The sequence below is a fragment of the Rutidosis leptorrhynchoides genome, unplaced genomic scaffold (genome assembly GCF_046630445.1).
Source record: "Rutidosis leptorrhynchoides isolate AG116_Rl617_1_P2 unplaced genomic scaffold, CSIRO_AGI_Rlap_v1 contig523, whole genome shotgun sequence".
Classification (NCBI taxonomy): Eukaryota; Viridiplantae; Streptophyta; class Magnoliopsida; order Asterales; family Asteraceae; genus Rutidosis; species Rutidosis leptorrhynchoides.
In genome coordinates, this window is record NW_027266750.1 from 19,711 (window position 1) to 32,867 (window position 13,157).

General features: G+C 37.3%; 3 protein-coding genes across 3 annotated transcripts; 2 read left to right on the forward strand and 1 right to left on the reverse strand.

Moving 5' to 3' along the window:
• The first annotated feature begins 444 nt into the window (after nt 1-444).
• LOC139884236 (pentatricopeptide repeat-containing protein At2g03880, mitochondrial) lies at nt 445-3,425 on the forward strand. The gene is given in 1 exon segment (XM_071868299.1): nt 445-3,425. A coding segment is annotated over 1 exon segment (2,760 nt). The 5' UTR covers nt 445-665.
• A 666-nt stretch (nt 3,426-4,091) lies between these two features.
• On the reverse strand, nt 4,092-7,266 carry LOC139884246 (proteasome subunit alpha type-2-A). The gene is made up of 11 exons (XM_071868306.1): nt 7,226-7,266; nt 7,039-7,115; nt 6,364-6,428; nt 5,984-6,030; nt 5,405-5,480; nt 5,200-5,267; nt 4,905-4,974; nt 4,727-4,812; nt 4,538-4,600; nt 4,326-4,391; nt 4,092-4,140 (listed from the first exon to the last, which is right to left on the reverse strand). Exons 1-11 carry the CDS (start codon nt 7,264-7,266, stop codon nt 4,092-4,094), a joined length of 708 nt encoding a protein of 235 aa, XP_071724407.1.
• Nucleotides 7,267-8,110: 844 nt separating this feature from the next.
• Nucleotides 8,111-9,262, forward strand: LOC139884241 (transcription termination factor MTERF8, chloroplastic-like). Its single transcript, XM_071868302.1, has one exon. The coding sequence runs from the start codon at nt 8,111-8,113 to the stop codon at nt 9,260-9,262; it is 1,152 nt and encodes a 383-aa protein (XP_071724403.1).
• Nucleotides 9,263-13,157: the final 3,895 nt, after the last annotated feature.

Sequence of the window (13,157 nt, forward strand, 5' to 3'; positions counted from 1 at the left end):
TGGCCCGTTTTTACTTGAAAATGAACGAAAGGGTTTAATAGCATAATTAGTCCTTATACTTTAGTAAATTGATAAAATTGGTACCTAAACTTAATAATAAGGTAAATTTGGGTATCGAAAATAAATACAGTTGAGTTCAGCCAGCGCCCAATGACCTAAACACAAATCAAGACAGACTTGAGCAAACCAAGTAGCAGAGGACGGTTATCCAGCATTTATTCTCTTGAGACCAACCTAAACAAATCGTCAAATACAAATTGCAATCAGTTCAGTAGATGTTTGAAACATCGAGACTTTTTCAGAACAAACCAGAAGCCAAAGCTGGCTAGTTGCAAAACAAAAAACTATCTTCTCAAACTCAGAACAACTCCACATTTCAATTTGTCTATCCAAAACTACTTGAATACACGGAAACTCTCAACAAATCCATGTATAGAGCAAAGCATAGACCATGGCGTTCATTTTCTCGCAAGCCACCCGAACCCAGAAGTTTCATGCTTTGCTCGAAAGGGGTTCTCTTATGTTACCAGAAAATCCACTGGGAAAGCGTTGCATGCACTTAGCATAATGGGATCAATCAGTCCTAATGTGTTCTACACAAATACATTGATTAATATGTACTCCAGTTTGGCCAAATAGGAACTGCTCGCTGCGTGTTTGATCAAATGTCTGACCGAAATGAATCCTCGTGGAATAACATGGTATCAGGTTATGTTCGTGCGGGATTGTATCAGGAAGCATTCAGTTTCTTCTGTGAATTGATGGATGCGGGTGCTTGTGCAAGTGGGGTTTTTATTGCGAGTTTGTTATCTGCGTGCGAGAGGTCTGGGCATTTGTTAGGCGAAGGGATTCAAGTCCATGGTCTTGTTCTTAAACTTGGTTTGTCTTCCAATGTATTTGTTGGAACTTCTCTTTCACATTTTTATGGTGCATATGGGTTTGCTTCTTGTGCAAGGAAGCTTTTTGAAGTGATGCCGTACAAGACTGTGGTTTCTTGGACTTCGTTGATGGTTGCTTATTCAGGCAATGGGGAGCCAGCTGAAGTTATAAATTTGTATCGGCAAATGAGGGGTGATGTGAGTGGCAACGAAAATACATACTCTACGGTGATTTCTTCGTGTGGATTGCTCCAGGATGAAATCATGGGTTATCAAATACTTGGAGATGTCATAAAGTCGGGATTTGAGAGTAATGTTAATGTTGGGAACTCTCTAATATCCATGTTTTCTGGTTTTGGTAGCATCAGAGACGCTACCTTCATATTTAATTATATGGACACACGTGACACAATTTCCTGGAATTCAATTATCGCTGCACATGCTCAAAATGGCTGTTACGAAGAAACCCTAAGGATTCTTAATAACATGCGCCATGGCCATGATGAAATAAATTCTATTACACTTTCAACTGCAATATCAGTATGTGGGTTTGTAGATTATTTGAAGTGGGGAAGAGGAATTCAATGTCTCGTAATGAAATTGGGATTTGATTCAAATGTTTGTTTGGGCAATACCCTTGTAGGTATGTATTCTGACAGTGGGAGATCGGAAGAAGCAGAACGGGTGTTTCGAGAAATGCCTGAGAAGGACTTGATCTCATGGAATTCCATCCTAAGCTGCTATGCTCAAGATGGAAACTGTTCTGGCGCATTACAAATATTGGTTCATTTGCTCAAGAGTAGAAAACCCATAAACCATGTGACGGTCACAAGTGCATTGTCAGCCTGCTCACACTCTGAAAACATAACTGAGGGCAAGGTTCTTCATGCTCTTGTAATCATTTCAGGCCTTTTCCAAAATTTGATCGTTGGTAATGCACTAGTTACCATGTATGGAAAACTTAGGAGGATGGCTGAAGCAAATCAGGTATCCAGGATGATGCCTGAATTCGATGAAGTTACATGGAATGCACTTATTCGTGGTCATGCCGAGAACAAAGAACCAGAAGAAGCACTGAATACGTTTAGAATGATGCGAGAAAGAGGAATTCGTACAAACTACATAACGATTGCGCATGTCCTTGCTGCTTGCTTAACTCCTTATGATCTTCTCAAACATGGGATGCCCATTCATGCATATGTAGTTTCAATGGGATTCGAATTCGATAACTATATTCAGAATTCGCTTGTTATGATGTATGCCAGGTGTGGCGACGTAAACTCAAGTAATTACATATTTTCCCACTTGATCGATAAGAATGTTGTTGCATGGAATGCCATTATTGCCGCTAATGCTTACCATGGTTCTGAGGAAATAGCTTTGAAGCTTCTCATAGAAATGAAACGTGCTGAAATGAATCTAGATCACTTCACCTTCTGTGAGTGCCTTGTTGCGACTTCTAGATTAGCAATGTTGGAGGAAGGCCAGCAGCTACATGGTTTGATAACTAAACTCGAATACAGTACAGATGACTTCGTTACAAATTCTATAATGGATATGTATGGAAAATGTGGGGAAATGGACGATGTGTTGAAAATAGTTCCCCAACCGAGTAACCGATCACGATTATCATGGAATGTATTGATTTCGGCTTTTGCAAGACATGGTTGTTTCGTGAAGGCTAAACAAACATTTCACGAAATGCTAGTAAATGGGCAGAGACCCGACCACGTCACGCTTGTTTCTCTTCTTTCTGCATGCAGTCATGGTGGACTTGTTGATGAAGGTCTTTCATACTACCACTCAATGTCTAAGGAGTATGGTGTGGCCCCAGCAATAGAACACTGTGTATGCATAATCGACCTTCTCGGACGATCAGGACGATTTTCGGAGGCTGAATCTTTTATCCACCAAATGCCAGTACCACCAAATGAATTGGTTTTTCGGAGCTTGTTATCTGCTTGTAAAACCCATAACAATATCTAGCTTGCGGTAAAGGCGGCGAGAAGATTATTGGAGTTAGATCCAACTGACGATGCAGCTTACGTCCTACTGTCGAATGTCTGTGCATCGACGTTGAGATGGGAGGATTTAGAGAATGTGAGAAGTGTAATGCTATCGAAAAATATAAAGAAGAAACCAGCATGTAGTTGGGTAAAGTTGAAGAACAAGGTGAGTTCATTCGGGATAGGAGACAAATCCCATCCACAAACAGATCAGATTTACGCAAAGTTGGACGACATCAGGAAGCTGATCATGGAAGCAGGTTATGTCCCAGATACAAGCTATGCATTACAGGATACCGATGAAGAGCAAAAGGAACATAATCTTTGGAACCATAGCGAGAGGCTTGCATTGGCTTATGGTTTGATTAACACACATGAAGGTTCAGTTATTAAGATATTTAAGAATCTTCGTGTTTGTGGCGATTGCCATTCTGTTTACAAGTTTGTTAGTAAAGTTGTGGGGAGGAAGATTGTGTTGAGGGATCCTTACCGGTTTCACCATTTTAGTGATGGCAAGTGCTCTTGTTCAGACTATTGGTAAAGAAGAAAGGTGTGACATTTCCAATTATCTATTCTGAAGGGCTAATTTAGGTGTTTTGATCATGAGAATTACAGAAGTTAATACAATTTTTTGTGTAATCATTTTTTTTTTGTTTGAATTTATTGTTTAATCATCGCTAGCCAGAATACATAATTTTAGATATACCGCCAATATTCTATTTGTAGGTACGAGCAAAATTAGTTGTTCTATAATCTTTGTTTGACCTTCTTGGATCTTACTTTCTGCTTCTCTGTTTTTTCACCGTTTTTTAGGAAAATAAAGACAGGTTTTTGCCCAGAACCAAAAAGATTACACAAATACCATGTTTTGCTCAATCCCAAGGACACCAAATAGTTTCCTTCCCCAGGAGTTTTAAAATAATCTGGAACATGATACTCCGCATAAAACTCAAGATTTTACAATAATTTCTGAGCTGGAATATACCATGATAGAGAATGAACCACATTCTGATCTACAAATAAAAAAAACACATGAAAATGATAGTTCCACTTTGATACATTGTTTTGTTCCGAAATAAACAAGGAAGTTTCAGATATTTATATCCAGCACATAGTTTCCATGGTTAACAAAAGTCTAGAACAACTGTTGAAGAAACCAAATTCGTAAAAGTCAATCCAGGCGAACATCCCCATTTAATGAAATCAATTACTCTACTTCCCGCAAGTAGTCGTCAATCTCTTCAGGTGTCAGTACCCTGCAAAGTAAGCACAGAAAATAAATATCAGCTATCAAAGCAGCCTATTTTATCCCATTCTCGCTTCCACGTGATGCTGACAACATATAGTGGTCGCCAGAAACAAGGACAATTGCTAAAAAGAAATAAGTTTTAGGGGAGGGCCAATCATGTAATGAGAAGTGAAAAGGCAGAAGCCAACTTGCCTGAATTTTTTGTCAGCACCAATAATGCCAATTTCAATGTTTTTGCCTGAAATCTGTCCTTCAAACCTACGAGGAACATAAATAGACAGGTTTCATCAACGCACGGTTAGCGGCAATAAGTATGCTCCTTACTCAAAATAAGTACATGCTCACGTTAATCAACAGTGACAAATAGACCCCTACAACATAAATTGCTTAAAAATCCAACTCACCCTTCTTTCAGCGTGAGTATTGCTGTGTGGACAGCATCATCGAGCTCCATATCATCGGTATACCTATTAAGAAAACATTGATATAAAGAGATCTTAGCTATTATGTTTTTCATACCCAATCTATAATGATGCAAAGATTTTATATAAAAGAACAGTGTAAAAACATAGAAGCAATGGAATCAAACTCACCGCTTCTCAAGAAAAGCCTTAGCATTTGACACATTTTTCCCCATGGCTGAAGCCTTCCAGGAGAAGTATGAACCAGATGGATCGACCTACAAAAAATGTAAAGGATGAAACAACAAAAAGGATAATTATAAGCCACAAAAACTTGTACACAACCAAAACATTATGTTAAGAATGATACCTGATATAGCTGTGGACCTTTATCATCAAGCCCTGCAACCAGCAGGGATACTCCAAATGGCCTAACACCACTGTGAGAATGAAAGCGAATCAGGTGACCAAAATAAGAATAAATGAATAAACATTCTACATCATGATAAAGGAAACGTAAGGGGCACACTAAACATATTTGAGTATGCATTGCATTAGTTTCTAAATTAGCCATTTCCAGCGAACAATTCCCCCATGCAATGATTATTTCTACACTATATTTATCAGCATCGTAGTAGGAACATAATAGAAGAAGTTTTAGTTACCCAGACTGCGTGAACTCCTGCATGACAGCAGCTGTTTCCCTTACAAGTTGTGTAACAGGGATTGGTTCCTGCAAAAATGCATCCAAGCATCAAACAGCAGGCCAAAGAGCACAAATGTGTACTCTTGTAATCACCAAAAAAGAGACAAAATCGTAAAGACGCATAAAATTTGGCAGGTAATATCATCAAAGAGACAGATCTATACCTTGTACAAACTGTGATATTGCTCTGCCTGCTTTCTGCTTTTTCGAACTAGAACTCGAAAATCAGGACCCATACCGCTGCACAAATGAAGGAAACAGGATTCATTGATGAGGTGGAGGATATACAGCAGGAAGTGAGGTGGTGATACAGGACAAAGGTTTTGTATCGGTGGCCTTTACGGCACCAAAGAAAAGAAGCCTCAGAGACCAAAATATATGCCCTCCATATGGGCATCAGTCACTAAAGAAACTTAAAATCCAGTAATATAGACATGATTCTGCAAAAGCTTATAGTTGACATCATGCATATTGGACTCCAGTGTATATTAACATAGTACATCTCACATGATGGTTCTATTTCCATGTTGAGTGACATGATCTGTACTAAGATATTTTAAGCTAGAGGAAAGGAGTAAACAATGAAATATCTCAACTTTAGCAAACATCCACATCATACATGGTAGACTGAAAGCTCAAGCAGCATAATAGTCTGCACTCGTCAACTTTTGAGATAATATTTCATAATTCACAATGTCCGAAACTGATGAGTTAATGAACAGCTAGAGTAGCATAGTCCAAACCTATAGACAACTCCAATATTTGGTGTTAACAGCTGAATCTTTTGAACCTGCAATGAAGCATATTAAACAAATAAAAAGAAAGTAAGAAAAGAATCAAAGAAATATACATTGGCTGAAAATTGTCATCAATATATGAAAACCAAATTCACCAACAGAGCAGAACAAAAGGCGGGTCATGTAGAACTAGAAGATGATACGAAACTCGACCAATACATTCCACAGAAAAGTTCATTCACACATGATTCATCGATCAGAATGGACAACAGTTTCTATTTTTCAGTAACTAAGGATTAACATATTCTCCATAGACATAGTTCATACAATACTATCTACTTTTTTATTATATTAATCACCAGAATATGAAGAAAAAGTTCACTCACAGATGATTCATCGACCAGAATAGACGGCAGTTTCTTCTCTGTGGCAATAACTACTCCATTTGCAGCTGCAACCAAAAGATGACCTTCTGTTAGTAAGTAGTAACAGAAGCAATAGTAAGCCAGCCAAAGCAACAATATAATATGATCTGATAGAGAGTGCAATTTTTATCATAGAAAACATAAATTTCACAATAGAAGTTGGAACAGCAAGAAAGTCCATAAATCTTTAGCGTCAAATTACAGGATAGTGTGCTGAAGTAAAATCTTCAATCTATTCCCAAAGATAAACACTTTTCGGCAATGATTCCATTCAAACCAGAAGTTTCATTTCAAACACAATCGAAATTCCAACACCAATCAACAGACAATTTTTAAATACTGACTGAACTAATACAGCAAAGACACCGCTGTTATAAACAAGTTTCCCAGAGCTTATATTTTCAATAGAACTAAGCTGAACATTCCTATGGTTCCAAGAGAAACAAAAACAAGGAAATGAATGCAGTTAACAGCAGTGGTTATGTGCTTCGAATTTTGTAAAATACAGAAATAATAATTGAGTAATTAAATAAAAGGGAAATACTTCACTAAAAACATGCTCAAAAAAAAATAATTATCCAAAGTACAAAGCTTGAGGTATTCGAGCTCGAGATTTGAAAATAAACAAATACAAACCTTTGATCCCTAACGAGGTCTGGCCGGATCCAACGGCAGTGAGAGCATGCTCGATCTGAACAAGCTTCCCAGATGGACTGCGTACACAGTCAAAACAAAAAACGCAAATGCATAAACAAAATAATAAATTAAAATCAAAAAGGAAAAAAGATCACGAAGTAAAATTCGAGGTGAGAACAAAAATTACCTGAAGGTTGTTAGAGAGAAAGAGTATTGGCTATCTCCCATTCTGTATTATCGAAAGAAGCTTCGAAGATCGACTTCAGGGTTTTACGAAAAGAAAAAAAAAATTGTCTCAGAGAGGGCGAGCGAAAGAAAGACGAACGCTTTTTTTATTTCTAAGGTTTCTTGAGGACACAGTCAGTGATGGTTCGGTTCGGGTGGAAAAATAAAATTTCAGAGAAATACCAAACATACCCCAAAATGTATAAGTGTTGTTTATTTTTGCCCTCTCAAATATCTTTGATCTGTTACCATTTACTAATAGATTCTCAAATAAAATATTACTTTCAATTTGGTCCTTACGACGAAAAGCAATGAACAGTGTTTCATGCCACTGTACTTTTTTCTTCTCTGAACATCACTAAAACAAAAAGGCGGCACGACTTAATTCAAACCTCACTGAGCTCCTCTTTCCAGGCATTCACGGCTTCATCTCCTCCTCAGGTACTCTCTCTTTGCTTTTTGACTGTGTTTGTTATGAAATTTGTCATTCAATCTCAATCGATCATTACTGAATATGGTTGCGAATCTTTCTGTTTTCCGTTGTTGCTTGCAGGTGAAATTTTGTGTGGTAAGCACTTTCCAAGAACCAAGAACGATTCACGGTAAGCCTATTTAATGCTATTGGGTTACTTCGCATCCAGTAGTCAGCAGGTTTGACAAATTTTGCTGTTAACAGAGTGCCTCAGTTGTGCATCGAATTTCGCTTGTAAAGGTTAATGAAGTTGAGTTTAGCTCAATCAAATTCATGTTGGTTTTCTGCACAAGTTTGAGAATCCTTTATCTACTCTTTGGTATCATGAGACTCTGAGTTTCAAGTTCTTCTTTTTAACTTGTACGATTAGTAGGCATGTTCCTCTGTGTCAATTCTATAAGGAAGAATCTTTTATTCCATGTGTCATCGAAATACTTGTTCTTTAATGATAACCCAGTAAAAAGGTCAGCTCTTTTTTCCATTTTCATCCAGCCCACCACCTATTCGACAATAAGCCAGTGTCAGGTTGAGACAGTGACGGATGAAAGCATCGGTGATCAAAGTCCCTCATTGAATGTTTTGAGGAACTGGGGTTGTAGCGAGAATGATATTTCTCAGCTACTGTTACGCCGCCCTACTTTGTACAATGCCGAAGCTGAACCCCTCCAGTCAAAGCTCAGCATACTTACTGCACTTGGATTGTCTTCAGAAGATCTTGTTAAAATCATCCATTGTCGTCCAAGATTCCTTAGCTCTCGCCTAGATCACTCCTTTGAGGACCGCATTCAATATTTTACAGAGTTGTTTGGATCAAAGGATATATTGCGTAAAGCAGTTACGAGGAATCCCTCACTCTTGCTTTATAATTTAACCGATAGTATTAAACCAGTCATCCAATTATATGAAGATATGGGACTTAGTAAAAAGGATTTGATCACCATGCTTTTGTCACGTCCCACTTTGATTCCGCGAACATCATTTGGCGACGAGAAATTGGAATATATACGGAAAAGTGGGGTTCGGAAGGACTCCAAGATGTATAAATTTGTGGTTACCCTCATTGGCATATCAAGACTTGAAACTATCCGCAGAAAGGTGGCAAATTTTGAGAAATTTGGATTGTCGGATGACGAGGTTTGGGGCCTTTTTGGACGGTGTCCTTATTTACTGACATTGTCAGTTGATAAAATTCAGAGGAATATGACATTCATTTTGGGCATGATGAGGCTTCCTGCAAGTGTGGTTCTTAAGCATCCAGCTTTGTTGTTGATTAATCTAGAGGCAGTTATAAAGCCACGAGTACTTCTAGCTGGAAAATTAAAGGAAATGGGTCTTTCCCCACAAATGAGGGGGAATGCACTTTTCACAGCATTAAGAATGAGAGAAAACCGATTCTTGAATGTGTATGTCACATGTCACCCGAAAGAAGTTGCTGATGAGTTGATGGAATTCTACAATAATGTGAAGGGCATCAAGCGTTTGGCTGTGACCTCGAAGATAAACATACGTTTAGGATTTCCTTTCTGAACAATTTTGCCTGGCAGATACTAGTTTCAGTGAAAGTATCTTATTGTACTCGTACTTTCAATCAGCTATCTTCAACTCAGAGCATTTTATTTTTTTCTCTCTTTTAATTTTCGTTATTATTTATTACAGTGTAGCCAGATATTCAATTTTGTAATTCATTCTAATAGGCTTGATATGAAGTTGTTTTGTGAGTGTAACTCGTACCCAAGAGTTACAAATAGTTGGTTTTGAGCAATTTTTCTTTTCTTTCAGTTCGAGAAAGAGGAACAACAATAAGGAAACGATTTTCTGTTGATTATGGAAACTTGAGAAAAGAGAATGATTGAATTTTCATTGAAATATACTCTCTTTTTTCTCTGGTATCTCTATTACTCCATCATGCGTGGTTTTGTTTGACAGAGCATACATCAGTTCATTTAGATTTGCATTACATATAGATTTTTTGCTACATTTGTGGTGGCTTCAATTGGTAATTACAAATTAGATCGGTTCAATTGGTCTAATAGAACGTTCGTCACAGATTAGATCGGCTCTTGGTGTCACCCGGATGGATGCAGTTGAACCTCACACTCAAATCCCACAACAGAACCACAAATCTTGAAGCAACAAGTAATAAAAGTATCAACATCTGTTTTTATCTTCTTCCCATTATGCTTAACAAATCCCACAAACGAAACAAAGCCGATCAAAACTAGAGAGTGCCTGCCATTTGACTACTGTAAAACTAGATTATAACGATTTGGTTCGAACAATTGGCAAAGCAACTGTAGTTTCTTCATAAATACCAAAATAGGCTTCTAGCATATTCATTTGACGGTATGCATGACAGATGATTCAGATGAATAAAACAGCCAACCTAAAGTATCCCAACAAAAGGAATTAATATTTCAGTACAACAGCTGAGTTCTTTCAGTTTTGGGGAGCCACTGAGCAAGTACCGCACCACTTCATTTGATATTTGATTTTCTAGATTATCAAAGGGGCAAATTTGATTTTCGAGTCTATCAGTGAAGGAAGTGAGAACCTGTTCAAACACAAAATTAAGCATTAGCAAAAAAGCTGAATATGTGAGACACACAAACAAACATGAATATAAGAAATTCGCACGATAACTAACTAATTCTTTATATGCTTAACAAATTCAATAATTTTATTCCTTAATCGTATTCATTGACAAGGAGAGTGATTTTGCAGTATTGAGACTTTTACACAGATTAAGAAGCTTGAAAAAATAGTCCTCCATCCCCTCCTTGTCATGACTTTTAGAGCAGTAAGATCTCATGGTGTGAAATACCACTGTCTGAAGCCTTGTAGACCTGTCTACTGACAAATTAAAATCAATGGTCTTCCCAAATTCTAATTTCAAGCATGCAAGTCTCGGAGTTGAGACGATTAACTGTCTTGCCTTTTCTTTTTCCCAGGAAAGAGACAACAGTTTCAAGTTCACTAGTTGAGGACTAGATATTATAAAATCACCAAAAAAATTGATTTCGCATTCGCTTAATTCCAGATTTTCTAAACTCACAAAGCTTGAGAACAGATTGACTTGATGATGGTTGTTTGTATAGTCGCCATCCAATCTATGGCCATGGAGACTGAGAGACTTCAAACAAGGGAAATTTAAAGATGTTGATACAATTTGAAGGCCATGCTCAGAATCATTGTAACATATCCCAATACCATGACTTAATTGTAGATTCTCTAAGCTCACGCATGGTGAGAAATGATCGAGAATAAAATTTTTGTGCTCCCTGACTCTGTGGTGAATAAAATAAGTAGCGTGGACACTCAAAGTCCTTAAAAAATGGAAAATCCAAACATGTGGTAAAGCGAAAATGTCTAAGTTTGAGAGTCCTTAGAGATTTACTAGCCGAAATGCAATGTTCTATATCTGGAGCCAAATGCTCGAAGTTCAGGTCAACATGTTGGACATGGCGAGAGAATGCATGTTTTATGATGTCGGTGGCCAATACCTCACTGAACCCCCACCCACGTGTATCTGAAACTAAGACTATGGATGGTGGCAGCCTTTTGACGTTCTAAGAATTGAGGTATGAAATTTCTAAAAGAGGAAATTTCAGGAAAAGAATAGCAAGATATATTCAGAGCAGGAAGATATGTCCATAAATATTGCCATCTTTTGGACAAAATGCGGGTTTGAACCGCAAGTCTTACATCAAGATGTGAAGGATGATGGCATCCGGTAAGTTGTCAAACCTGGCAACTAATTCTAAAATATGACCTTCATGTGGGTTGTGATTGGCATTAGCATTGCTGACAGAACTACTGGCAATGTTGGTAGACTGGGATGCTTGCGTTTGTCTCTTCCTCTTCTTCATGCTTCTCTTGTTGATTAATCAGAGTAAGTAGCATCATCAGTACGTAAGCAAATAGCATCAACCAACAACATAACTTAGGACTAGTTTTCGACTGAGTGAGTTCTATGATGAAATTAGTGGGTGGCGACAGCCGACAAGGCAAAAACACCGAATTTGATTAAATATCGACGAGACAATTGAAATTAAATTACTTGAGAAACTGAATGAAAGAAAGAAATACCTTATTAGATACAGTAGTTTAGAAGTAGTTGACGAGTTGAGTTGTCGGAGATGATTGAAGCTGGAGCTGTGCGGCGAAAGTGTGCTCACTGCCTGCTCAGTAGTGTTTGATTTTAGCTTCGACCAAAGACTAGAAGATGACAAAAAAATTAATTACTTGATGGTACTAAACTTAATCAAAATTTATCTTTAGATCCTTCAACTATCTGGTTAGTTAGTTGTCAGCTACAAATTAATTAAATTAGGTATAAAGATTTTTCAAACAAGTTACGAAACATGGCACTTGCATCCCTGGGCCGTGAATCTACAACTTAGTTATTTTCAATTTTTATTTAGCAGCAGCTTTAGTTGACAAAATTTGATGTTACAAACAACGGAAAGATACTAATGGAAAAGTGTATCAGAGACAATCCTAGTAAATAACTCGTACTGAACAAATTGATTCACCATAATATATACTATCTCCGTTTCTAATTAATTATCACGTTAATTTGTAGTGAAAAAACGATAATTAATTAGGTACGGAAGGAATATGTCTTTATCGGATGTTAAAATAATTGTAAAAAGAAGAAGAAGCAAATATAACCATGTTATAATACATACTGTATATCGGATTCTAATATCAGTATTTTCAGGAGTCGGTGGTGACAAGGTACACATGCCTTTTCCTTTTAGCAACTAGAGAAATTCAAACTCAACAAGTTGTTTTGAATTAAAGGGTAACATGTGATTTCATCTGAAACTCGTGGATTATAACATATCCCACAAACTAATCAAAGGCCGATCAAAACAAAAGAGTACCTGCCATTGAACTACTATAAAACCAGATTACGATAGCCAAAAGCAACTAACGTTTCTAGATAAATACCACAATAGCCAATACGCTTTTGAAAATTGGTTACACAATGCAACCTAACAAATGAAGCAGCTACTACTATTACTGCTTCTTAATGTGCATGACATACTAGAAAACCTAAAGTAAACATTTTCTCCCTTGTTCTTTTAGTTTTGGGGAGTCACCGAGCAAGTACCGCGCCACTTCATTAGATATTTGCATATTGTAACCATCTTTTCCTTTCCTTGCTTCCACTTTCAGATTTAACAGATTACCAAAGGGGCAAATTAGATTCTCAAGTCTGTCAGTAAAGAGGGAAAGAACCTGTTCAAAAACAAAATAACCTGTTAGCAAAAAACCTGATTATATTAGGCAGACGTCAATTTTAGAAATTCGATAACAAACTACTTGTTCATAAGCTTCACAAATTCAATAACTGTAGCTTTCAAAATGCATACCTTAATAGTATTCAGTGATAAGTAGAGTGATTTTGCAGTACCGA

Bases quoted from the DNA above. Each gene is read 5' to 3' on its own strand.
- LOC139884246 (XM_071868306.1), bottom strand. From the start codon at position 7,266: ATGGGAGATAGCCAATACTCTTTCTCTCTAACAACCTTCAG. The intron at 5,268-5,404 runs GTATAGATCTGT...GCATTTTTGCAG, and splicing joins AATATCACAGTTTGTACAAG to GAACCAATCCCTGTTACACA. The intron at 4,601-4,726 runs GTGAGTTTGATT...TTTTCTTAATAG, and splicing joins AAGGCTTTTCTTGAGAAGCG to GTATACCGATGATATGGAGC.
- LOC139884241 (XM_071868302.1), top strand. From the start codon at position 8,111: ATGTTCCTCTGTGTCAATTCTATAAGGAAGAATCTTTTATTCCATGTG.